Raw genomic sequence first — 26,615 nt, 5'->3', positions numbered from 1 at the left:
TCCACTGTGGCAGCTGTTTTTGGTTCTCGGACTCTAATGACCTCAGCCGCCCAATCTTGGGGCCATTTTCACACACCCCTTGGTTATTTTTCCACCTTAGGTCTTCATGTTCCTTTTCTTTCTCGTGCCCCTCCCCCTCCCCTCTTTCTACTTTATTTCCTCATCTTTATCTCCTTCCATCTTTATCTCTCTTTTACAAATAGGTGAAGAATTATTGGAGTTGACAGTGCTCTTTTTAAAAATGAGTTACATGATCCTACAGAATGGTTCTTTGTGGGTATGTTGTCAGAAAAATACTTTAGGAAGATGAAACCATTCCCAATCTCTTTTCACCCCCAGAGGCACAGGTTAGCCCAGGCAGTTCAGAAAGCAAAGGGACTTCAACAGACACTTGTAGCTCATATGAACCTGTGCCCCTGAGCGTGAACCTCACAAAATCCTTTTAGGTGGAACAAATAAGTAGATGGAAGGGAGAACGCAGAGTCAGGTTTGCCCCGGGTCTTCCAGGGTCTCTCAAGAAACCCATGCATCTCTCCCAGAGTTGTCTTTTCCATTCCAAGATGCTGGAAATAGTGCTTGCTTAACTGTCTAGCTTCTTCTTGAGGCTTGCCTTTTTCAAGCGCAGGTGCTCTGAAAAGGAACTGAACCACAGCCCACCCTGGAGGATTCTCCTTCTTGCCTCACTGGACCCATTTGCTTGTACCCAAATTGAGAAGAGTCTTCATTGTAAACCAGAATGTAAACTAGAGCTGACCAAGATTAGCTTTTCACTGTGACATCTCATGCACACATTATCTCACTTTTCTCTTTTCAATAATTTTAAGAGGCAAGATTGAGCCATTTTACAGATAAGAACATTGAAGTTTAGGGAGATTATGGAACATGGCTCACAGCCAGCAAGTTTTAAAGTCAGCCTTGAACCCCCACATCCACATGCTTAACAACTACCCCCTGATACTTGTGCTTTTAAATTGTTTCTTTTTAAAAAGCTGCTGAAAAAACCTCTGCATGGCCAGCCCAGGAATGGAATTTCTTTCTCTGTCTCTGCTTTTACTCCAAGACATGCATTGCACAGAGTACATTTACATTTTGACAAAATGAGTTTAAGTGAAAAATTAAGTCAAAGGAATGTATGTTTGAGACTTGTACTCGGTAATGTAATAAGAAATAAATATATATACTGGGTTGGCCAGAAAGTTATTGAAGTTTTTCCATAAGATGTTTAGGAAAAACCCAAATGCACTTTTTGGCCAACTCAGCACATGACCTTCCATGACCTTGACCAGAATCTTGTGTTGTCCCTCGGAGCTCCTAGGGACTTTCATGCCACCAGATGCTTGCATTTGCTTTAGTGTGTAGAGTTTATAGGGATTAAAATTAAATGTTTGTGCTCTTCTTCCTTTTTCCCCTTTGAGTTTGTTGAGCTGATGGAGAGGTGAATGCAGATCACTGTGTTCTGTGTTCGTTACACAAACAACTGACACCTGTTCTGCGTCAGACAAGCCAGCCGGCCTTCGTCCACCACCGTTCTGGCGGCTCTGCACAGCCATCGGCGAAAGGCTCCTTCTCCCTCTGGTGATGCTGACCCCTCTCGATCCACAGCCCGCCTCTTTTTAGAGCTGAAAGCTGCAGCTTTGTCAGAAACAAGTCTTCCTCCTCGCTCACATGTGTAAGCGTTTTCTTTCTAGTCTGCTGGCTCACAGTCCCAAACACTCGCCCTTTGCCCTCAGGATCGACTCTTCCAGAACTTTGCTTCATGCAGAGCCGCTCGGTGGTGGTTTAAGTTGTGTCCCCAAAGTCTTTGCTTCTATTCCCTTCAAGAAGTGAAGCTTAACTCTTCCTCACGAGCATCTGTTGGTCTTAGTGACTCACTTGCAGCACAAAGAATAAACCAGAAGTGATGCTGTGTGACTTTGGAGACCAGGTCATAAAAGGAATTGTAGTTTCTTCTTGCTCTCGGGGGGAATCCAGCTTCCATGTCATGGACAGTCAAGCAGCTTTTGTGAGGTAACAAGACTTTGGCATCTCAAACTGCCTGATTCTGGGGGAGTGTTATCTCAGCAATGGGGCTGATACACCCCCAGGACCTCTGATGTGTTGTCCTGGTGACGATCCCCTCCAGGCCAGCTCCTTGGGAGGTGTGAGCTTGGGCTCGGAGAGGCCCACCATGATCCTTAATCCATATAATCTGTGGACCATGTAAAGCGTTTACCCAGGCCTCAACCTCTAGAAATTCTTAATAGCTCTGCAGTGGGGTCCAAACATCTGTGTTTATTTAATTAGATGATTAAAAATTGTAATAAACTACTTCCAGGTTCCTCAAGAATACTTTCAATGGAGAACTGCTGCTGCTGCTGCGTTTGACTGTAAAAAGTCACAGGCCCCTCTATTCTATGTCCTCTCTGCTTCTCCTTTGACACTGATTGCGGGGAGGTCAGTTCACCTTTCAGCATGTTCGCCTCAGCTGCTGGGAACCCTGGCAAACAACCAAGATCAGGGCTTTCTTCATGAGGGTCTATAGAGCACCCTTCCCAAACTTAAATTGCATCAGATTTGTCTGGAGGTGGTGGCTCGTTTGGTAAAGAATGTGCCTGCAATGCAGGAGACCTGTGTTGGATCCCTGGGTCAGGAAGATCCCTTAGAGAAGGAAATAACAACCCACTCCTGTGTTCTTGCCTGGAGAATCCCATGGACGGAGGAGCCTGGCGGGCTACAGTCCATGGGGTCTCAGAGAGTCGGACCCAACTAGCAACTGACACTACATGCAAGAGTCTTGCTGGCTTTGCTCCCAGAGTCCCTAATTCAGAGGGTCCGGGGATGCGCTGAGAGGCCACACCTCTAACACGCTCCCAGAGTCCCTAATTACACGCTCCCAGAGTCCCTAATTACACGCTCCCAGAGTCCCTAATTCAGAGGGTCCGGGGATGCGCTGACAGGCCACACCTCTAACACGCTCCCAGAGTCCCTAATTCAGAGGGTCCGGGGATGCACTGAGAGGCCACACCTCTAACACGCTCCCAGAGTCCCTAATTACACACTCCCAGAGTCCCTAATTCAGAGGGTCCGGGGATGCGCTGACAGGCCACACCTCTAACACGCTCCCAGAAGATTCTGTTCTGCCAGTCAGTGGTCACACTTTGGGAACCACCACGAGCAGGCCCAGGACTTGGTGTTTAACCGTGGCCTCTCCAAGATCCTCCAACAGTGCAGGCAAGAATAACAAATGAAAACAAGTAGAACCTCATCGATTTTGCCTGAGAGGAAGTTATCTGTGGTGACAGAAATCCTCATTGGGGTTATTGGAAGGGAAGTAACGGGAAGAGGAGGGTGTCTGGGACACTTGTAATGTTCTGTTTCTTGGTCTGACTGGTGGTTGACTCGAATGTGTTCCCTTTGTGAAAATACATTTAAGCTATACACTATAATCTGTGCACTTTTCTGTCTATATGCTGTACTTTAAAAGCTGACTTAAAAGTTAACAGTAAAGATAAATGCTGTCAAAATCTGGGGAAAACGGGCCCCCTCCTCACTAGCCTGTACCTCTGTTTTTATAAACCAATTTTCCTCTGGGTATGCTGGAAACTCAACAAAGAAATATTCTCTTTTTTGCTGGCATCATTTTTTGCACGTGCGTGTGATTCCTGACAAATGACTGCTTCCCAAGCTGTCATTAAATAAAACAAAAAATCCAGGTCTTCAAAGGAAAATATTCTAAGAAAAACATTTGTGTGTTTTAAATTCCTAGAATAGTGGATATTGATAGAATACTTTGAAAAGCCAGTTGAGCGCTCATTAATGCATCAGAGAACCCTAGTTTGTGCTTGGCTAGCCAACTGCACTGAAGAGTAAGACCCTTGGTGGTGGCTGTGGTTTAGTCACTCGGTCATGTCCGACTCTGGCAACCCCAGGGACTGTAGCCCGCCAGGCTCCTCTCTCCATGGGATTTCCCAGGCAAGAATACTGGAGTGGGTTGCCATTTCCTTCTCCAAAAACTTTGGGAAGGAATGAAAACTCACCGTAGATTGACCAACCATTTCTCTGAAAAATGCCTGAGAGACTTGAGAGTATTTTTCTTCTTGGTAAGGACAAATGTAATTTTAAAAAATACCCTGTTTCATCACAGGAAACCTTTGGATTTTTAGTGAGGAGACTTGTTTTGAAGATTTCTTACTGAAAAAAAATGCTAGTTTTTGCTAAAACTCCCCTAGAGATATTTTGCTTTTTAAATCCTCCTTTTTCTGTAATTAAAGTTTATGAGTAAAAAGGTTTACTCACTCTAAAAGGCTGGTTTCAAATGTAAATGAGGCCAGGTTACATTGGGACTTCTGATTTCCAGGTGACCTGCAGAATTGTTGCTTTAAACTCAGGAGTTAAGGAGGACACTGTTGGGCATGTTTATTGGTGACGACCCCCTGGCGGAGTAAATGGCAACCCACTCTAGCATTCGTGCCTGAAAAATCTCAAGGACGAGGAGCCTGGTGGACTACAGTCCTTGGGGTCGCAGAGGGTCGGACACAGTTGCGAAGCTGAGCACACATGCATGTTGGTGATGATGCCTTGGGTCAGCTGTGGACACAACAGATGCACCTTTACTGGACACCATCCCGTCTAAAGGAGAGACATCGTAATACAGTATTTAAATGCATGGCCTTTTGAGCCTGATTAACATGGCTTCAATCCCGACATCACCAACTATCTGGCCTTGCATCAGTTCTCTGTCCCTCCCAGCTTTGTTGTGGTTCTTCAGTCGCTCTGTCGTGTCCAGCTCTTTGGAACTCTATGGACTGTAGCCCGCCAGGCTCCTCTGTCCATGGGTTTCTCCAGGCAAGACCACTGGAGCGGCTTGCTATTTCCTCTTCCAGGGGATCTTCCTGATTCAGGGATCGAACTCATATCTCTTGCATCCCCTGCATCAGTAGGCATTCTTTATTCCTGGGCCACCTAGGAAGCCCCTTTAATTCTATTATATGAGATGTGAGAGTGAAAGTCGTTCAGTTGTGTCTGAATCTTTGCGACCCCATGGACTACAGAGTCCATGGGATTCTCCAGGCCAGAATACTGGAATGGGTAGCCTTTCCCTTCTCCAGGGGATCTTCCCAACCCAGGGATGGAACCCAGGTCTCTCGCATTGTAGGCAGATTCTTTACCAGCTGAGCCACAAGGGAAGCCCAAGAATACTGGAGTAGGCAGCCTTTCCCTTCTCCAGTGGATCTCCCTGACCCAGGAACTGAACTGGGGTCTTCTCCACTGCAGGGGGATTCTTTACTGACTGAGCCACCAGGGAAGCCCATTATATGAGATTAATAATATCAATCATAGGACTGTTAGAAAAATTACAAAAAAATAATATAAAAGGATTTAAATTTTTGCCCAATGCATAATAAAAACTCAGTGAATATTACCATTATGACTGAGGAATGAAAGGAAATTGATACATGGATCATTTCATTCACTTCTGAAATTCCCAATCCCCCTAACCCTAACCCTAATTAATCAGTGGGATTTATTTGCCTGTATAAATATATGAATGGGTAAATAAAACGTATATTTTTCTCTCTGCAATAAAATTACAGATGTGGGGAGTGCTTGTCAGGGATTTGGGGTGGTGGGGGGTGCAGAACTTTGACCCCTAGGGGCGGCTGGGGGGAACGCCGGCCGCACTTGTGACCCCTAGGGGCGGCTGGGGGAAAGCGGCCGCACTTGTGAGCCCTAGGGGCGGCTGGGGGAAAGCTATGGGGATGGTGTGGTTCTGTTCTGTCCCTTGCTTGCAGTGGCGTTTCCATGAACCTGCACGTGGTAAATGGGGTCCAGCTATACACTTACATTGTGCCAGGGCCCCGGTTTTGATATCGTATTGCTGTTGTTTAGTCACTAAGTTGGGTCTGACTCTTTTTTGACCCCATGGACTGTAGCCGGCCAGGCTGCTCCATGGGATTTCCCGGGCAAGAATACTAGAGTGGATTGCCATTTCCTCCTCCAGAGGAACTCTCCCACACAAGGATCAAACCCACATCTCTTGTTGGCAGGTGGATTCTTTACCACTGAGCCACCTAGGAAGCCCTGACATTATAATATATTACAGCTGTATAAAATAGAACTATCAGAGTAAAGTGAGTGAACGGAATGAGTGAGTGAGTGAGTGGAACCATCAGAGTAAACAGAGTGGGTCGTGTCCTGGGCTTCTTTGTCCTGATTTTGCAATACTGTGTAAATTTATAAGTGCTTCACAATAAAAAATTTAAAAACCAAGAGCATCTGTCAAGAACTTCTGCCTTTTACCATAGAATTACAGTATGCAAATCTCACGCTGAATCTCAAGTGATCCCATTGGAGTTCTTGCATAAACTTTGAAATTTGACTTTAAATATAACTCTTTGGGAATTTCCTGGTGGTCCAGTGGTTAGGAGTCCAAGCTTTCACCACAGGGGGCTCAGGTTCGATCACTGGTCCAGGAACTAATATCCCAAAAGCCTCCCAGTGCAGGTTTAAAAAACAAACAAAACAAAACAACCACCAAAAAACCCCACATTTTCGTGCCTCTCTTTCCCCACTGTTACCTTGTCCTAGGCCAGTTCACTCCAGCGCATGCAGGCTCAGTTGCTCAGTTGCGTCCGACTCTTTGCGACCCCATGGACTGTAGAGCCCACCAGGCTCCTCTGTTCATGGGATTATCCAGGCAAGGATACTGGAGGGGGTGGCCATGCCCTCCTCCAGGGGCTCTTCCTGACCCAGGGATCGAACCTGCATGCCCTCTTAGCAGGCGGATTCTTTACCACTGAGCCAGCTGGGAAGCCTTGCATTACACGTGCACAAAGATGAAGAGGTAGGGAAATGTGCCACAGACAGGATTCCTGAAGAATGCAAAACTTTGGTCGTCTCTGATGCTAAAATAGTCACAATTAATAATGAACAGTAGAATTATGCAGGTGGATAGATATTTCAGTCTACATCCCACTAGCATCTCCTAGGATGTGAGCATATTGTTAAAGTCCTCTAGGGATGGAGAAGTAAGGCAGATTAATATCAGTTCACAGCTTGGAAGTCTTAATACGATGCTGCTAATAAGACACAGCTGAATAACAGGAAGGCCAGGCGTCCTTAATTCATGTGACTAGAGAGCTATGCCCTCAGTAGCTCAACCAGTGCCTCAGCACAGCCAGTGTGTGTGGATGGACGGGTGAGTGGATGGATGGACGGATGGACGGATGATGGGGCCATTAAGACCTCAGCACAGCCAGTGTGTGTGGATGAACGAGTGAGTGGACGGATGGACGGATGATGGGGCCATTAAGACCTCAGCACAGCCAGTGTGTGTGGATGGATGAGTGAGTGGATGGATGGACGGATGGACGGATGATGGGGCCATTAAGATAAGCCATGCAAAAGAAGCTTAAAGTAAGAATGAAGAATTAGTTCACTTTAGTGGGGAGAGGCAGTGTAGGGATAGGAGGGAGGGCAAGGGTTATCATAGGCTGATATGAACTCATCTATGTGAAACTTTTGAAAATTGTAAAGCATTCTAGAGTTTAAAGATTCTTTTATTCAATTAAAAAGTAAATTTAAAAATCTCAGGGACTTTCCTGCAGTCCAGTGGTTAAGACTCTGTGCTTCCACTGCAGGGAGCCCCAGTTCGATCCCTGGTCAGGGAACTAAGATTCTGCATGCTTCATGGAGTGGCCAAAAGGAAAAACAAAAACAAAAACAAAACCCACTCCAAAAAAACCTTAATTAAAAAGCTAAAAAAATTAAAAGTAAAATGTATGATAGAAAAAAGAAATTAATTCACCTTTGTAGCTCAGGGCTTGAGGAGGCACAATCTGCCGGGGAACCCCCTAACCCTTCTCTCTCTGCTCCTCTAGGCAGCTTGAAATCCACTCTCCAGATGCTAAGCACACCGTGGTCCTGAGGGGCAAGGACTCCGCCACGGCCCAGGCCTGGTTCAGCGCCATCCACGCGACCGTCAGTGACCTGCTGACCCGCGTCATCACAGAGGTCCGGGAGCAGCTGGGCTCGACAGGCCTTGCTGGGGGCCGGGAGATCAGGCACCTCGGCTGGCTTGCAGAAAAGGTAAGGAAACATCCCCCATCCAAGCGTCTTCCCCAGGCCTTCCCAGCACACGCTGCACCCCCTGAAATTGGGTGCCTCGTTCCACAGGCTGACTCGCTCACTGGGATTTCTTGTCTCCAGCGGGTCTGCATTATGCAGGAGCTCTGTGTCTTCAGCAACTTTGATTCCCCACAGACAGTCCAGTATGTGGCAAAATGCAAGTGGTCACTCACTGTCTATTGTCTGGATGAATGAGTGAGCAAGCGGCCGGACAGTTTGGTTCTCATATGTACATGGGAAGCGGAAGGGCAGGGGAAATAACTCAGACGCACAATAGAACTGTCTCTTTGGCAGGTAAAGAAGTAGGAATTGTTGCTTTAAAAAGGGATTTGTGTGGGTTTTGAGGGACCTAACTGTTAACACAGATACTTTGCAAATAAAGCAATTGTAATCTTGCCAGTAAGATCCAATGGACAGAGGAGCTGGCTGGGCTACAGTCCATATGGTTGCAGAGTCAGACACGACTGAGCAGTTTACCTCACATACACATACAGTGATGATAACAGCGAAGATTTCTTAAGCAACTACTCTGTGTGCATTCTTCTCAGATATCATCTTTTATTTGTACTCTTCAGCCAGCAGGCTCTGAACATCATCATTTCTGAGCACCTATTTTGTGCAAGGCACAGTGCTAGGCAGGAGGGGACAGGTGTGTAAACATGAGTACAGGGAGGGCAGCCGCCCTGGAAAAGACCTGGGGTCATGGGAGCGCTGTCGCTCTGATTTCTTTTCCCAAGTGATGTGATGTGTTGAAGATAGTAAAACTCACTTTGCAGCAGTCTCCTGGGAGTTAACCGTCCTCTTGGTTTCAAAGCGTTGAGCCTTCGCCATTGTCCTTACACCTGATTGCTGTTCCTTGAACTTGACTGTGAGTGCTCAGGAACAGTGGACTTTGGGGACAGTCTGACCTCCCAGTGACTCACTTTCTAATAGGCGGTAAGTTGGAATAATGATTGTTGCAATAACAGCTTTCCTGCCAGTGAGCTGTCATCTGAGAAGGCCTAGTTCAGTGGCACTTGAACAGGGCATTTGGCTGTTTTCCACCATTGTTCTTTGTTTGTATCAGTTCGTGCGTGGGTCCCAGCCACCGACTTCACACAGAGTGCGTTGTTTGCTGTGGTTTTGCCCCGTCTCTTGCAGATTGCAAAGGACTAAAGGACAATGCAGGTGGCGGTGACACCGAGGTCATAATAAACAGAAGCCACAGGTGGTGTCTCGTGACCTGATGTGTGAGGCTTCTTGGTGAAAACAGCCTGCACATCTGGACGGCAGTGTGTTAGAAGTCACAGCCTCTCACCCTCTCCACTTTTACTCTCTCCAATTGCACGTGTTTGTTTCAGGAGCAGTCCTGTTAGTCTGGGATCTTTCAATTGCAAGTGACAGACAGCTCAGCTCAGCTTGAGCACATAAAAGGGGGCCTAGCACTTCTGGTAACGACAGTGTGCAGGGTGAGCTTCAGGCCCGGCGGGATCCAGGGCTCACAGAAGGCCAGGGGCCTGCCTCTGCATGGTTTGCACCCTCTCCACTTTGCTGGTTTATACCCTAGCAAGCGCCCTTTTCTTCGGCCCAGGAGTTCCAGGTTTGTCTGGGTGGTTTTTTGTTTTGTTTTTATAGCTGGCTGCCTCAGTGAACAGAAGGCTCTTTGCTCCCATATTTCCAACAAAAGTCCTAAGGTCAGCCTTATCCAAACTGTGCCCTGATGGATGAGGAGAGGTAGTTCTGAGATGGGAAAGTAGGCTACAGTGCAAGAAGAAGGCTGAATGGATTCTGGGGAAGCAAGAACAACAGACATTTGCTGTAGAAGGGAATGGGGAGGAGTTGATCAGGATGAAAAATGTCTTTACTGGGTTAGGGTCCAGAGTGGATGCAGGGATGTGCTGTGTAGGTTAGGGTCCGGCAGGAGATGGATGGCAAACTCAGAAGGGGTGACTGGACGGGATTTAACACAGCGACAGTTTGTGAGTGTGGCCGAGACAGAGGAAACCAGGAGCTGAATGATGAGAAGCCACTGCCATCCTTTACCTGGAAGTGGCCAGGAAGAGGAGCCGCGACCTTAAGCTAGCAAGACTCGCAGCTCTGGAAAAGCGCCACGCGCTGAGAGCTGTGGCCTCTTAGCACAGAGACAATCCCCGTGAATCCCTGCCTGCTGATCTCCTACTGCTGTCTGCCCTAGGTTGAGGCTGCCTGGAAGCCAGAGGCAGGGGCCACGGGTGCTCAGTTAAGGTCAGCCTCCCTGGGCTCCGAGCAGGGCAGCAGGTGGTGGGGCCTGGCTCTGGAGGCAAAGGGAGGCTGTCCAGCACACACATCCCTCCACCTCGCAAGTAACCAGATGCTGTCAACCCTAGAAGGTACCGTTCTCTCATCTCTTTTAGCACCAACTGCAATTAAAACCATTACCATTCGGATAGTTGGAAAATGGTTATTACATCATTAGTAGTGATATTAGCATTTTTTCCAAAGGTTCCATTTTCTCACTTATAAACTGTCTGCTTATGCCTTTTGTTTCTCCCAATTATCCATAGACACATTAAGCGTTCCAATGGAGCAGTCATAAAGGTACATAAAATGCTTTCTGTTTTTAGAATATGATTGTTCTTTTGATGTACTTTCAGATCTTCAGATGTTTCTTTAAATTGTATCATGCATTATGCCCGTAAGAGCAATCAGTAATGACTTATTATGGATAATTATCAGAAGGGAGAAGGTCTTTTATTGCCTTCATCTTCAAAACTTCTGAAAAGATTACCATAGATCAAGTCCAAGGGAGCAAATCCAAACTGGAATCTTTTTGAATAAATATTTGATACTGAATCCTGATGTGGAGACATTAGAATGGTTTTTAGCAAAATGTTACAACAAATGGCAAATCCTTAATACTGTGGCTTTCTTGTATTACCACAAATATCAGAAAATTCACTTGGCATTTGTAAAGATATAAAGGATGATCCTATATATATTCAGCTGTAATTTATCTGAAATTGATATCCTTTGTCTTTTCCTATACTGTTAATCTTTGATTTATTTTTTTTTTTTGACCTAGTAACAGTGGCTCCAGGACAAAGTTTGTACATATTATACTCAATTTCAAGTTTTTAGAACTGGCATTTACATGAACTAAAACAATAGGAAGCAACAACAGTTTCCCTTCTAAAATTCTTTTCAGTGCAAATCCTCAAGCTTCCTCTTCACTACACAGAAAGAGAACTTTATATTAACATTACTTTTTACAGTGAGATGATCCAGGGACTAGAAGAATGGCTCTCACGAACTGATCTTGAGTCAGTGGGGAGAACTCGGTCACTCCCCGGGGAGAACGAGCCTGAGAGAAAGGGAGGTGATGGCACTAGGGGTAAAGGACCCTCCTGCCAGTGCAGGAGATGGAAGAGACACGGGTTCCGTCCCTGGGTCGGGAAGATCCCCTGGAGGAGGGCACGGCAACCCACTCCAGTATTTTGCCTGGAGAATCCCATGGACAGAGTAGCCTGGCGGGCTATGGTCCATAGGGTTGCAAAGAATCGGACACGATTAAAGCAACTTACCATGCAGTGGCTTACAGTTTTCAGGGAGGGCAGAGCAGAGACTGGCTTAAAGGGGAGTGGGGTTATCCTGAAGGAAGGTGATGAGAAAATCTGGTACCTTGGGTGGCTCCTAATTATGGAAGATCCTGAAAGCGGGACAGACGGTTTGAATTTGATTTGTTGGCCATCGGAAATCTTCATGTATGCAGTCAGAGAGAAGGGAACTTAGAGGTGACTTCTCTGTCTCCCCCCAGAATCTGTAGCTGAAGCCCCAATCCCTAATGTGATGGATTTGGAGGTGGGGGCGTTGGGAGGTCATGAGATTTAGATGAAGTCATGGAGATGGATGGAGCTCCATAATAGGGTTGGTGTCCTTCTAAGGGGTGAGGACCCAGAGCAATGTCTCGCCCCCTCACAAAGATGCATCAAGCAGGGAGGCTTCTCCAAGCCAGGGAGAGGACCCTCACCAGAACCCCGTGTTGGCGCCCTGGTCTTGAAGTTGCAGCCTCCACAAGTGTGAGAAATGAGGGTTTGTTCTTTAAGCCATCCAGTGTGTGATGATGTATTCTAGCAGCCTGAACCAAGAGAGTGATCAAACATACCTCTTCTTTCTAAAGATGAGGAATCTGGGACCTGGAAAATGGAAGGTCTCTTATTTACGGCCACACTCTAAATCAGGATACAGGATTAATGAGTGAATGGGACAAGGCCGTGGTGTCATTATCTCCTTTATTTAATTTGTAAAGAGTCTAGTGCAGCTCTCTCATCGCAGCCACTTTGCCTCTCCCCGTGGACTCTGGCGGCCGTTCTCTGAGCCTGCTGCAGCCAAGGTCAGCCACGCCGCCCCTCCGAACGGGGCCGCCACCGCGTGCCCTTGACGTCCGTGGGCTGCGGTGGCGGGGCCGCTGCTTTCCCCGTGGGTGCTCTCGTCTGTAGGTGGGCAGGGTGCACCAACAGAAAAGCCTTTCCGCCACCAAGTTAATCTCAAACCGTTTTAAGCCCTTGCAAGCCCTGCTTGCCCCCTAAGTGCTCATCTCTACCCTTGACTATAAAACGCATTATGCCCCAAACAAATTTTTTGAATCATCATTCTTTAGGTAGTCTTTTTACAGTTATTATTGAGGTGTCTTTAATGGTCCTATTTCAGACAAAAGAAAAATAAAAGAGAAAATAAAACAAAGATTAATAAATAAAGGAAAAATAAACAGAAAAAAATAAAGTTCTGACTCGCTACTTAAAAGAACAGTAATAAGCGAATGCGCGGCAGTTGTTGAGCTCTGTTTCGTGCTCGTTTATCGGGTGTTGTCTTTACTCTCACCTGTTATCTCAGTTTGCAAACTATTTCTTGTCAGGTTAAAAACACAACATGGTTTAAAAAAAAAAAAAAACCCAGTTGGGAGCTCTGAGATGCAGTTCAGTTCTCAACTTCCCCTCATTTCCACAAAAGTTCCTTTCAAATGGGAATGTTTAGAGGGCTGTGCCTCCCCAGGGTGGTATTGGAGGAGAGGCAGTAAGTTGGTAATTAGTATTTATTATGTGCTTAAGTCTTTCTCAGCCAGAGTGCTTTAAATAATCCCTAATCTGCCTGCAATGCAAGAGACAGGGATTCAATCCCTGGGTAGGGAAGATCCCCTGGAGGAGGAAATGGCAACCCCTGCCAGTATTCTTGCCTGGAGAATCCCTTGGACAGAGGATCCAGCAAGTTACAGGCCATGGGGTCACAAGAGTTGGACACGACTTAGCCTAGGAGGCATCGGAGAAGACAATGGCACCCCACTCCAGCACTCTTGCCTGGAAAATCCCATGGACGGAGAAGCCTGGTGGGCTGCAGTCCATGGGGTCGTGAAGAGTCGGACACGACTGAGCGACTTCCCTTTCCCTTAGCCTAGGAGGCAAGCTTGGAGAAGTTAAGGAGCTTTTCTAAGATGACTCCTCTAGTAAGAGGTGGGGCCAGAGTTTGAACCCCTCTTTCTGCGGGGAGCGAGCTCCGCCCCTGGCAAAGGTCATGAGGAAGGAGGCTTGGCATACGCAAAGGCGAGATCAAGCCTCAGGAGTCTCCCTGGAAATTCTCGAGCAATCTACCCCCAAAACCAGAGTCTGCCTACTTTCTGCTTTGTGCTTTCACCTACACCTCTGACTTTACGAGGGGCTGTTCCCCACTACCTCTCTGAAAAAAGAGTTAGCTTACAGCTCCAGTTAATAATTCCTGGGTGTGACAGTGTTTCAACCTACATACTCCTTTGGAAATCCTCTAGCCTGCCTGAATAGGTTTTTCTGGCCACATGTGATTGTTCAGAGCCTCCCAACTGTGAGAGGCAGGAGATGTTCTAAACTGTCTTAACACAGATTCTTTTGAGCAGTTAAAAGATTGATTAGAAATTGTATTGGTGAAGGGATTTTCACTTGTTGGGCCAATGTTTGCTGCTAAGTTTCCATATCCCTTACCTGCTGTGTCCCTGGCAGTATATTGATTAATATAATTGGTGTAAGTAGTAGCTTTAATGTTTGTAACCTAGGACCCTTGAGTTAATTCTTTTTCTTGTTATAGCCCACCACACCTTTGCTCTGTAGGAATGCAACTTTATCTAATGCTTTTGGGAGGCTGGTGCCTGACTTTAGAATAATCACCTTTAGAGAAAAAGGCCTCCGGGCCAGAAGATGATGCAAATCACCTAAGCTTTTGCATGTGATAAGTTTGCAGGAAGAAAGCCTGGCTTGCTGCCTGACTCTACCCCTTCCCCCATTATCCTCTATGCATAACTTAAGGTAAAAAAACTACTTTGGAAAATAAAGTGCGGGCCTTGTTCACCGAAACTTGGTCTCACCATGTCGTTCTTTCTCTTACCTTCTGGCTGAATTATTCAGCCTCTTTTCTCCACTGAATTTCCTCACTGAGCTATCCTCATTCTATTACTCTTTATATCCTTAATTAACGTTTAATTAAGCAATTGTTTCCTGATCTTCGGCTACGCCGTCTCTCCTTCGAATACCCTGGATCAGCCGGGGCTGGTCCCCGGCAGGTGGCGTCTTTCTAACTCTATGGCAACCCATTCCAGTACTCTTGCCTGGAAAATTCCATGGATGGAGGAGCCTGGTAGGCTACAGTCCATGGGGTCGCAAAGAGTCCAACATGACTGAGCGACTTCACTTTCTAACTCTATAGGCCAGAACTTTCCACTAAGCTGAGCTAAAGGGACCCAGGGAGCAAGTGTTCACATGAGTGAGCCCCCGAGAACCCATACCAAAAGCAAAGTTTCAGAACTAAGAGCCATGTCAAAATACTCAGACCCTTCATTCGCCTTTATGGAAATAAAGGGTGGCTGTCGGTTCAGGCTGCTGCCACAGAATGCCCTTGACTGTCTGGTTTATAAACAAGGGAAACTTATGTCTCATGGTTCTGGAGGCTGGAAGTCTAAGATCAGGGTCCCAGCATGGAGCCTGTTACAAACAGCCCTCTTCTGTGTCCTCACGTGGCAGAGAGAGAGGACTAGCCGCTCTTCTCTTATAAGGACGCTAACTCTGTCATGGAAGCTCCAGTCTCCTGACCTAACCACCTCACAAAGGCCCCACCGCCTAAAACCAGCACATCAGGGCTTCAACATGTAGATTTGAGGGGGAGGGAAACATTCAGTCCACAGCAGAGGGAGTGGACATGCCATCACAGAGCAGTGCTTCCTAAAATCTTTTCCCTCCTGCCCTACAAAGACTGAAATTATCTTTGGTAGGAGAGGTTAAGAGGAACACTAGAATACACACACACACACACACACACACACACACACACACACTCACACACACACACGACACGAATATGACTTGTGTTTACACACACACACTCCAATACTTTGGCCACCTGATGTGAACACCAGACTCATTTGAAAAGACCCTGATGCTGGGAAAGATCGAAGGCAGGAGAAGGGGACGACAGGATGAGATGGTTGGATGGCATCACCAACTCAATGGACGTGGGTTTGGGTGGACTCCGGGAGTTGGTGATGGACAGGGAGGCCTGACATGCTGCAGTCCATGGGGTTGCAAAGAATCAGACACAACTGAGTGGCTGAACAACAGCAGCAGATACACACACAGAGAGCACTGGCCTTGTTTTTCATGTTTCCCAGTATCTGTGAATTTCCGGTATCATGGTTTAATTAAATAATCCCAGTCAACAACATGGTGCAGATTTCAGTTACTGTAGGTAATTTTGTATTATTAACTGTAAGTAATTTTAACCGTGTTTTAACTGCATATTCACAGTAAGTAATCTTGTAAAGCACACATCTTGCTGCTAGTTTTTACCCGCAGGTCGCTGCGTGCCCGTGGCTGCTGAGCATCGTGGTGACAACCGGTCATGGCGCTCACTTCAGTCTGCTGTGATTGGTCACGGCACACTTGCTCCTTCACACACGACAGCGAGGGGGGTAGGTGTGCTTCCTGCTTTTCTCCCAGGGATCAGTCAATATGACATTTGCAGGAATGGATATTAGAAAGAGAGAGCAAAGCTGAGTTTATGAGAGTGGCTGTGAAGAAAGGATGAAGGTGACCCGGGAGAGTGACGCCAGTGGAAGCCTTCACATTCGTGGAGCTCTCAGAGAAGTTCCACATCCCTGGAGGGTCCAAGTGCAGTGTAAGAGGCTGCTAGCTGATCCAGGCCTGGAAAGGAGGAGGATGACTTGTCAAGGCACAGACAGGGTGCTCACGTCTCATACGCAACGTGACAAGAAGGCGGTGAGCGCTGCTCAAGCTGCTCCCAGCAAGGTTTCAACAAAGGAACAAAGGCACTGAATCCCCAATCTTTCCAATGTTTTAAATTATAGGTTATTTAGTAAATATTAATTTTATTTTTATAGACAGTAAGACAATTTTAATGTCTTAATAACAGTTTTGAAAATCCACAGAACATTACCAGTTTTCCCAACTGACTGTTGAGACCACTTGGTGTGATGTCAGCTTGCACAGCCGTTTCTGTGTGTTCACCACTGCTGTGCAGAGGCAGGTGTCTGTCTCTGTCTCTTTCTCTCTCTCCATTTATCCATCTCTCCCTCTGTTTATCCATTCATTCATCTACCTACCTTATCTCTGTCTCTCTACCCTTATTCATCTCTATGCATCCTTATCTATTTTTGCCTCCCTATCCACTTATCCGGCTATTTCACTGTTGCTGTCTCTGTCCGTCCATCAGTTTTTCACATTTTTATATTATTACTTACTTCACTAGGCCACCTTTAATCTTCAGTTCCAACAGTAGCAATCTGTTCATTCCCCCAAAATTCCAGGTGAAATACAACCAAGTAATTTTATTCTCTAGCTACACTGCCCAGCTATATTAGAAGAATCTCAGATGTAAATGTAACAGCCCTGGCCTGAGTCAAACAGGCTGCTGGTAATCAAGGTCTTGACCGTGTAATTAATGGAATGGCATTTCTGGAGCCTCTAAATATATCAACTCCACCATCTGCCCTAAAAATCACCTAAGCAAGAACTTCCTACCCCTGCTTACAGGGAGAAAGTGGTCTCTGACCTGAGGGGACTCCCGTCTGGTAAATGGAAATAGAGCTACTGCCCAGGCCATCCCTGACTGCATCATCCGTAAATCAAGACTGTCTGCTGTGCTGGGAAACACAGTTAATGCAGTTAAGTGGTAACAGGCCTGACGTGTTGCTGTAAAATGCAGTCAGCAAGTTCCTGCCTGAATCACCTCTGAGATGGAGCAGGACACGAAAACTTGGTTATCTTCCTGTTGGTCTCTGTCTGTAAGCGTTTAAAGCAAATGTGCCAGAATGAATCACCGACTTGATGGACGTGAGTTTGAGTAAACTCCAGGAAATGGTGATGGACAGGGAGGCCTGGAGCGCTGCAGTCCATGGGGTCTCAAAGAGTCAGACACGACTGAGCTACTGAACTGAACTGAACTGATGAGTGGAGTTCAAACTGCCCCCATCTCACATTCACTCTAATAAAAATCAAAGACTTAAAATTAGGATGGATGTTGGCATGGAGACAGAGGCAACCATAATGAAAGCGTGAAAATCTGCCCACTTTTATACATGACTTCACAGTGCAGTTTAGCCCTGAGTCATTCTCCCTGGAGCGGAAACCTCAGAGCTGCCCTCGTAAGAGAGATGGGGGCGTGTGTGTCTAGTTCCCATAGGCTGATTTGCACAAATTCACCTGATTCCATCTCTTTGGAAATTATCATGAGACTCAAGATAGAAAGCTTCCTGTGCCTGGTTGTGTGGTAGCAAACTAAACTTTGTTTTATCTCATTAGGCTTTGAAGATTGTTCTTCCTTTATGAAATAGATCATACATTGATGACAGTCTGAGAATTCTTTGGGAGCTGAGACTGAAATGGAGATTCTCTAGGAGCGATTGCTAAGGGAGGACTCTGTTATACGATAAACTGAGGCATGTCGGACATTTTCAGAGTTTAAGCAAAAATCAGTTCAAATTGGAAGTGGTTAGGAGCTCAGGGAAAGGCATATAGAAAAAGTGTGGAAGCAAAGGAAAGAAATGTTCAATCATTTATAGCTTAAAGCCCTCATTGGATGTGATTGATTATCCTTAAGTTTGATTTCATAGCCTCAAGGCATTTCAGGGCTTGGATTTTGGTTTGCTCACACAGACCTCCTAAGCATTAGATCCATCTCAGTCTAATGGCCTCCTTGTTTACTTAATTTAACAGCTCTTAGGAGAAACCTGTAAGGAAATGAATGAAGCAGTGTAGACAGGGGAGGAAGCAAAGCATGGATGATGTGGTGATGCTGCAGGAAAAAAGTGCACTGTAAGAGGATGGTCACATCCTGTGTCTCAGGCGAGTTCCTGGGACCAACCGCCAAGTGAGGGCCACCAAGTGAGGGCCGCCAAGTGAGGGTCTTTGGCTTTGCACATGAAGAAATTCAAGAGCAAGCCAAAGTACAGTGAAAGCAGATTGATTCAGATCCACAGTCCAAAAGCAGAGTGTGGGTCATCTCAGAAGGCAAGAGGGTATGGGTTTTTATGGGCTGGGTAATTTCATAGGCTGGACTTGTCTGGTAGCACAGTGTTAAAGAATCCGCCTGCCAATGCAGGAGATGTGGGTTTGATCCGTGGGTCAAGAAGATCCTCTGGAGAAGGAAAAGGCAGCCCACTCCAGTATTCTTACCTGGGAAATCCTGTGGACAGAGGAGCCTGGCGGGCTACAGTCCATGGGGTCTCAAAGAGTTGGAAGTGACTTAGCAGCTAAACAACACAACAATTCAGCAATTTCATAGGCTGATGAGTGGGAAGATTATTTCAGCTATTTGGGGGAAAGGGCGGGAGGTTCCAGGCATTGGGTTACCACCTACTTCTTGGCCTTTTATGGTCGGCCTTGGAACTGGCACGGCACCCACGGGTGTGTCATTTAGCATATGCTGATGTATTACAATGAGTGTATCCTGAGGCTTGTGGTCTGCTGGAACTCACATTGCCTGCCATCTTGGACTTAGTTGCTTCTAACCAGTTTATGTCATGTCCATTTGCAGTGGCCGTGTCATTCTTTTCAAGGTTGTGCCCCGCCCCTTCCCATTTCAGAATCAGCCCACCCCTCGGGGAGGCTGCAGTATGAATGGCAGCACAGAGCTTGCCCACGCAGAGCCACAAGCTGGGGTTGATCGCCGGCATGAGTCAGCCGTGGCTGTGGGCTCCGCTGGAGGTCGCAGGAGCCCGCCTGTCGGCCACAGGCAGTTCTCTAAAGAAGGCAAAGGGTCCACTGAGCAGTCAGTGTTCACATCAGGGAATTTTGTCTTCAGGCCAACAGTACCTGCTATAATCACTGGTGTGTCCACACAGGGGGAAAAAATTCCAACAGATGTACATGGCACCCTTGAGTAGCAGAGAAAGATACTTTTAATGCTTTGAAATTCCCAAATGTTATTTCAGAGTCCCTTTGCATCCTTACATTTTTGGCTTGGGCTTTTTATTGCTTCTAATATGAGTAGACCGTGACTTTACAAATTCGGTGTAAATTAACACATTTCATTTTTCATCCTGAAACTCCTTCAAGTTGGTATATTCAGGTTTTTTCAGCTGAATCAGTTCCTGGGTTTATCAACTGCATAAACTAGAAGTTCTTCATATTGATTTTATTTAGGATTAGGGCTCGAAATGTAGGTGTATCTAGAGTTCTAGAACCTGATTTAAGAACATCCCTATTTACATATTTCATTTCCCTATTTACATATTACATTTCCCTATTTACATATGGCTTCCCAGGTGACTCATGTGGTAAAGAATCTGCCTTCTCAGGGCTGAGTGAGATGCACGTGTGATGGTGTCTGAGTGCCTGCTCAGTCGTGTCCGACTCTTTGTGACCCCAGGGACTGCAGTCCACCAGGCTCCTCTGTCCATGGGATTCTCTAGGTGAGAATACTGGAGTGGGTTGCAAATTCCTTCCCCTTCTCAGAGTGGCCACACTTTGTGAATTTATCATCTTTCTTAATGAAAAGAACACTAGATCAGAACTCAGAACTGGAGAACTCTAAACTGAGGTTGCTGATTGCTCTGGGGGGAAATGTCAAGTTTTTATTGAGATTTAGAGCTAGGAGGTACAAACAATAATAGAATAAGAATTGGCAGTTTTATGTTATTTTGTCATAATCATGCAGCTAGTTAGCATTAGGTGTGAATCTAAAACTCACTCTGATTTTCAGTCTAAGGCATTCCCCCTGGTACACCTCACTGTCTTGTAAAGCGTTGTAAGAACTCTTCAGAATCATGCAAATGTATGACCCTCTCAGCTGTTTCTCCTTTGGTGCGGATGGGGCTGCTGGCCGAGGACTGTGGTGAGGTCAAAGGTAGGGATGCACAAGAGATGGGGGTACCTTCTAGAGCACAAGAGGTCCAAGCGAGTGAAAGTGAAACCTGGGGGAGGGTCGGCGGAGAAAGACGGTGGGGTGAGAGGATTTCTGGTCACGGTGACGCGGTGGCCACAGCCTCTCTTGCCTTAAGTAGCCCTGACACCCTCCTGTTGTCCTGAAAGTCTTTTTAAATAGTGCTGGCAATGTGTATGGGGCTTCCCTGGTGGCTCGGATGGTAAAGAATTGATAGCTTACAGTGAACGGTGTCGGATTTGTGATCTCCAAAGAAGAAGATGTAGCTTTGGGACCAGGGACCAGGCTTGATCACTCCAGAGCTTTTGCGTGGCAGAGTTTATTAAAGTGAAAGAGGGCAGAGAAAGCCTCTGACAGAGACCTCAGAAGGGGGCAGAGAGTGTCCCCTGCTAGTCTAAGCAAGGCAGCTGTATACCTTCTCAACTGGTTCTTACAGTAAATCAAAAGAACGTCTCAAGGTTGTAAAGATCTTACTAGACCCACTCCCATAATTTACATTTTAAGATGACAGGATTAGAACTAACAATAGAAAGATCTTACCAGATCTTACCATTCCCATAATATACATTCTAAGATATCAGTTGTGGATGTGACTGGTGGTAGAAGCAAGGTCTGATGCTGTAAAGAGCAATATTGCATAGGAACCTGAAGTGTTAGGTCCATGAATCAGGGCAAATTGGAAGTGGTCAAACAGGACATGGCAAGAGTGAACGTCAACATTCTAGCAATCAGCGAACTGAAATGGACTGGAATGGGTGAATTTAACTCAGATGACCATTATATCTACTACTGTGGGCAGGAATCCTTTGGAAGAAATGGAGTAGCCATCATGGTCAACAAAAGAGTCCGAAATGCAGTACTTGGATGCAATCTCAAAAACAACAGAATGATCTCTGTTCATTTCCAAGGCAAACCATTCAATATCACAGTAATCCAAGTCTATGCCCCAAGCAGTAACGCTGAAGAAGCTGAAGTTGAACGGTTCTATGAAGACTTACAAGACCTTTTAGAACTAACACCCAAAAAAGATGTCCTTTTCATTATAGGGGACTGGAATGCAAAAGTAGGAAGTCAAGAAACACCTGGAGTAACAGGCAGATTTGGCCTTGGAATATGGAAGAAGCACGGCAAAGGCTAATAAGAGTTTTGCCAAGAAAATGCACTGGTCATAACAAACACCCTCTTCCAACAACACAAGAGAAGACTCTACACATGGACATCACCAGATGGTCAACACTGAAATCAGATTGATTATATTCTTTGCAGCCAAAGATGGAGAAGCTCTGTACAGTCAGCAAAAACAAGAGCAGGAGCTGACTGTGGCTCAGATCATGAACTCCTTATTGCCAAATTCAGACTTAAATTGAAGAAAGTAGGGAAAACCAGTAGACCATTCAGGTATGACCTAAATCAAATCCCTTATGATTATACAGTAGAAGTGAGAAATAGATTTAAGGGACTAGATCTGATAGATAGAGTGCCTGATGAACTAAGGAATGAGGTTCATGACATTGTACAGGAGACAGGGATCAAGACCACCCCCATGGAAAAGAAATACAAAAAAGCAAAATGGCTGTCTGGGGAGGCCTTACAAATAGCTGTGAAAAGAAGAGAAGCAAAAAGCAAAGGAAAAAAGGAAAGATATAAGCATCTGAATGCAGAGTTCCAAAGAATCGCAAGAAGAGATAAGAAAGCCTTCCTCAGCGATCAGTGCAAAGAATTAGAGGAAAACAACAGAATGGGAAAGACTAGAGATCTCTTCAAGAAAATTAGAGATATCAAGGGAACATTTCATGCAAAGATGGGCTCGATAAAGGACAGAAATGGTATGCACCTAACAGAAGCAGAAGATATTAAGAAGAGGTGGCAAGAATACACAGAAGAACTATACAAAAAAGATCTTCACAACCCAGATAATCACGATGGTGTGATCACTCACCTAGAGCCAGACATCCTGGGATGTGAAGTCAAGTGGGCCTTAGAAAGCATTACTACGAACAAAGCTAGTGGAGGTGATGGAATTCCAGTTGAGCTATTTCAAATCCTGAAAGGTGATGCTGTGAAAGTGCTGCACTCAATATGCCAGCAAATTTGGAAAACTCAGCAGTGGCCACAGGACTGGAAAAGGTCAGTTTTCATTCCAATCCCGAAGAAAGGCAATGCCAAAGACTGCTCAAACTACTGCACAATGCACTCATCTCTGCTGCTGCTGCTGCTGCTGCTAAGTCACTTCAGTCATGTCCGACTCTGTGTGACCCCATAGACGGCAGCCCACCAGGCTCCCCCGTCCCTGGGATTCTCCAGGCAAGAACACTGGAGTGGGTTGCCATCTCCTTCTCCAATGCATGAGAGTGAAAAGTGAAAGTCAAGTCACTCAGTCGTGTCCGACTCTTAGCGACAGCATGGACTGGAGCCTACCAGGCTCCTCCGCCCATGGGATTTTCCAGGCAAGAGTACAGGAGTGGGTTGCCATTGCACTCATCTCACACGCTAGTAAAGTAATGCTCAAAATTCTCCAAGCCAGGCTTCAGCAATACGTGAACCATGAACTTCCAGATGTTCAAGCTGGTTTTAGAAAAGGCAGAGGAACCAGAGATCAAATTGCCAACATCCGCTGGATCATCGAAAAAGCAAGAGAATTCCAGAAAAACATCTATTTCTGCTTTATTGACTATGCCAAAGCCTTTGACTGTGTGGATTACAATAAACTGTGGTAAATTCTGAAAGAGATGGGAATACCAGACCACCTGACCTGCCTCTTGAGAAACCTATATGCAGGTCAGGAAGCAACAGTTAGAACTGGACATGGAACAACAGACTGGTTCCAAATAGGCAAAGCAGTACGTCAAGACTATATATTGTCACCGTGCTTATTTAACTTCTATGCAGAGTACATCATGAGAAACGCTGGGCTGGAAGAAGTACATGCTGGAATCAAGATTGCTGGGAGAAATATCAATAACTTAAGATATGCAGATGACACCACCCTTATGGCAGAAAGTGAAGAGGAACTAAAAAGCCTGTTGATGAAAGTGAAAGTGGAGAGTGAAAAAGTTGGCTTAAAGCTCAACATTCCGAAAATGAAGATCATGGCATCTGGTCCCATCACTTCATGGGAAATAGATGGGAAAACAGTGGAAACAGTGTCAGACTTTATTTTGGGGGGCTCCCAAATCACTGCAGATGGTGATTGCAGCCATGAAATTAAAAGACGCTTATTCCTTGGAAGGAAAGTTATGACCAACCTAGATAGCATATTGAAAAGCAGAGACGTTACTTTGCCAATAAAGGTCTGTCTAGTCAAGGCTATGGTTTTTCCAGTGATCGTGTATGGATGTGAGAGTTGGACTGTGAAGAAAGCTGAGCGCCAAAGAACTGATGCTTTTGAACTGTGGTACTGGAGAAGACTCTTGAGAGTCCCTTGGACTGCAAGGAGATCCATCCAGTCCATTCTAAAGGAGATCAGCCCTGGGTGTTCTTTGGAAGGAGTGATGCTAAAGCTGAAACTCCAATACTTTGGCCACCTCATGCCAAGAGTTGACTTATTGGAAAACACTCTGATGCTGGGAGGGATTGGGGACAGGAGGAGAAGGGGACGACAGAGGATGAGATGGCTGGGTGGCATCACCGACTCAATGGACGTGAGTCTGAGTGAACTCCGGGAGTTGGTGATGGACAGGGAGACCTGGCGTGGTGTGATTCTTGGGGTGGCAATGAGTCAGACACAACTGAGTGACTGAACTGAACTGAAGATATCAGAATTAGTCAGAAGGTTTTCAGGAAGGAGAAACTGTCCTCAAGCAGGATACACTGTTGTTGTATAATCCTTAGTACAGAGTTTAAACTGAGTTGTTTGTTGTGTATCATCAGTTCCGGGCTTAAAGAAAAAAACATTTTATGTGACTAAGACTAAGGAATGTAGAGAAAAAAGGGTGTTTGTCCTTTCCTCCTCCTTGAGAATTCCAGATCCCTATCTCCTCCTCAGCGGGGACCCTGGACTTCTTGTCAACCTGCCTAGGAATTGACTCTCAGAATCTGCCTGCAATTCGACTTAGGTTCAATCCCTGGGTGAGGAAGATCTGCTGGAGAGGGGAATGGCAACTCACTCCGGTATTCTTGCCTGGAGAATTCCATGGGTAGAGGAGCCTGGCGGGCTACAGCCCATGGGTTTGCAAAGAGTTGGACATGACTGAGTGACTCTCACACACGTAATCCTTATTATTGCCAGTGGTTTGCCCGGCAACTTTGTTTTGTCTCAGAGAACATCTGGCTGCATGGTTCACCTGCCTCCTCATTCCAGACTCACTGTTCTTTGCACTCTGCTCTGCGTGCAGATAGACTGAGTCTTGTGCGAACTATGTCTGCCTGATTCTTCTCAGTTGCAGGTGTCCTGGGTTCTGCACTACACACCCTTTTCTCTAGTTTCTTTGTCTACCTGTAGGGCTGCTTTCTGCTCATTAGCACCTCCAGTAATGGGTGTGAAAGAGGGAGAGATGCAGTTTTACTGAACTGGATTCTTTCCAGAAGCCTTGGGGGGGAGATGTGTTGGTGGAGGAGGGAGGGGAGGGACTCCACCAGTGAAGATGGAGCTTGTGAGCAGGGCTGTTTCACAAAAGCTTCATAACATTTATCTTATGACCCAGGTCCCCCAACCCGGACACACTAAGATAACCTGAAGTCAATGCTGTCAGTGCAAAATCATGCCTTGTGTGTGTGTGTGTGTGTGTGCAATGCACAGCTTAATTGCACACATCTTATGTGATTAAAATGCTTCAGCGTAGCATTTTAGCTAAGGTGAATTTGGGAAACCTAGAAATGAGATTGGAGTCAATAAATCCAATAAGAATCAACTGAACGAATATGCCGGAAGCAGGGAAGCGGGTGGGGGTTGGGAGCCCCCTCCAGTGCTCTTGCCTGGAAAATCCCGGGGAAAGAGGAGGCTGGCGGCCTGCGTCCATGGGGTCGCAAAGAGTCGGACAAGACTGAACGACTGTCGCTCGTTGCCTGTTGGCTGGGCGACTTTAGGCAAGTTTCTTCAAGTCTTTGAACCTCAGTTTTTGTGTCTCTAGAAAAAGAGACATTAATACCTACCTCAGAATGTGTATGGTTTAAATGAAAAGTTTTACAGACAGTGTCTGGCACAGGGTCTGGCACGTCGCATCTGCTACGTCTAATGCAACGTGTGAAGGCAGCTCTCTCACCGCACATCTTACTGCACTCTCATCTAAAGAGTATTTTTTAAGTGGGCTTTGTGTAAGGCTTTTATAACTCCCAAGTCTGTGAATGCTACTAACACACAGAGAAGAAACGGCAACCCCCTCCAGTAGTCCTGCCTGGAGAATCCCAGGGACGGAGGAGTCTGGTAGGCTACAGTCCATGGGGTCGCAAAGAGTCGGACACGACGGAGCGACTTCACTTCGCTTCACTAGCACGCAGGGCATACTTCCTTCTACCAAGTGCAGTGAAGAGGGCTCGCACTGGTGCTATGACCGACTCTTGATCCATCAGTGGCTCAGAAGGGCCAGCTGAACGTTCTTTTCTTTCGCTCCCCCAGCTTGTTTTCTGCCGAGAACCGCCACTTTCATAGAGCTCCGTCCCTGATACCGAGTCTGGCTTTTTAGGCCATTTTCCAAGGAGCAGCTGAGCAGGGTGGGCATGTGTGGGTGTGTGTCTCCACCGGCGTCTCTTGAGGGGAGAGCTGCTCTGTCTGCAGAGGGCGGTGGGCTGGCTTCCCCTGGGGCTGTGGCAGCCCAGACTTTCAGATCTGACCTTAGCAAAACGACAAGTGACGACAAGTCATCAGCATTTACGGTCATGCTCAGTAACAACTCTGTCAAATCCATAAGAGCCAAAGATCTACTGTTTGTTGTAGATGACAAGCTGAATCCAAATGTGTAGCCCCCAAGAATGCCACCAGATTTAGGGAGGAGGAAGGAACAGGGTGACTGGGATTTCTAGGGAAAGCTTGAAGGGAAAAATCAGACTTGAGGAGCATCTATGTGACGCCTGGAAAAGAGGTCATAAAGTCAAAGTTATGTAATCTCAATTTCCATCTAAAAAGAATGTGAAATTCATTTGTATGGACAGTCATTCCCTTCTCCAGGGGATCTTCCCAGCCCAGGGATTGAACCTGGGTCTCC

The 26,615-nt window shown here is 46.2% G+C and overlaps 1 protein-coding gene across 1 annotated transcript in view; it reads left to right on the top strand.

Moving 5' to 3' along the window:
• SNTB1 (syntrophin beta 1) overlaps window positions 1-26,615 on the top strand; it is a 250,907-nt gene that overhangs the window by 153,222 nt on the left and 71,070 nt on the right. The window contains exon 3 of the mRNA XM_070803124.1: window positions 7,860-8,067. Coding sequence (XP_070659225.1) covers window positions 7,860-8,067 — 208 coding nt within the window. The remainder of the gene's footprint in view (window positions 1-7,859; window positions 8,068-26,615) is intronic.

Source organism: Bos indicus, chromosome 14 (assembly GCF_029378745.1).
Source record: "Bos indicus isolate NIAB-ARS_2022 breed Sahiwal x Tharparkar chromosome 14, NIAB-ARS_B.indTharparkar_mat_pri_1.0, whole genome shotgun sequence".
Classification (NCBI taxonomy): domain Eukaryota; kingdom Metazoa; phylum Chordata; class Mammalia; order Artiodactyla; family Bovidae; genus Bos; species Bos indicus.
The sequence above is the reverse complement of the archived record's forward strand: the minus strand, read 5'-3'. Positions and strand labels throughout refer to the sequence as shown.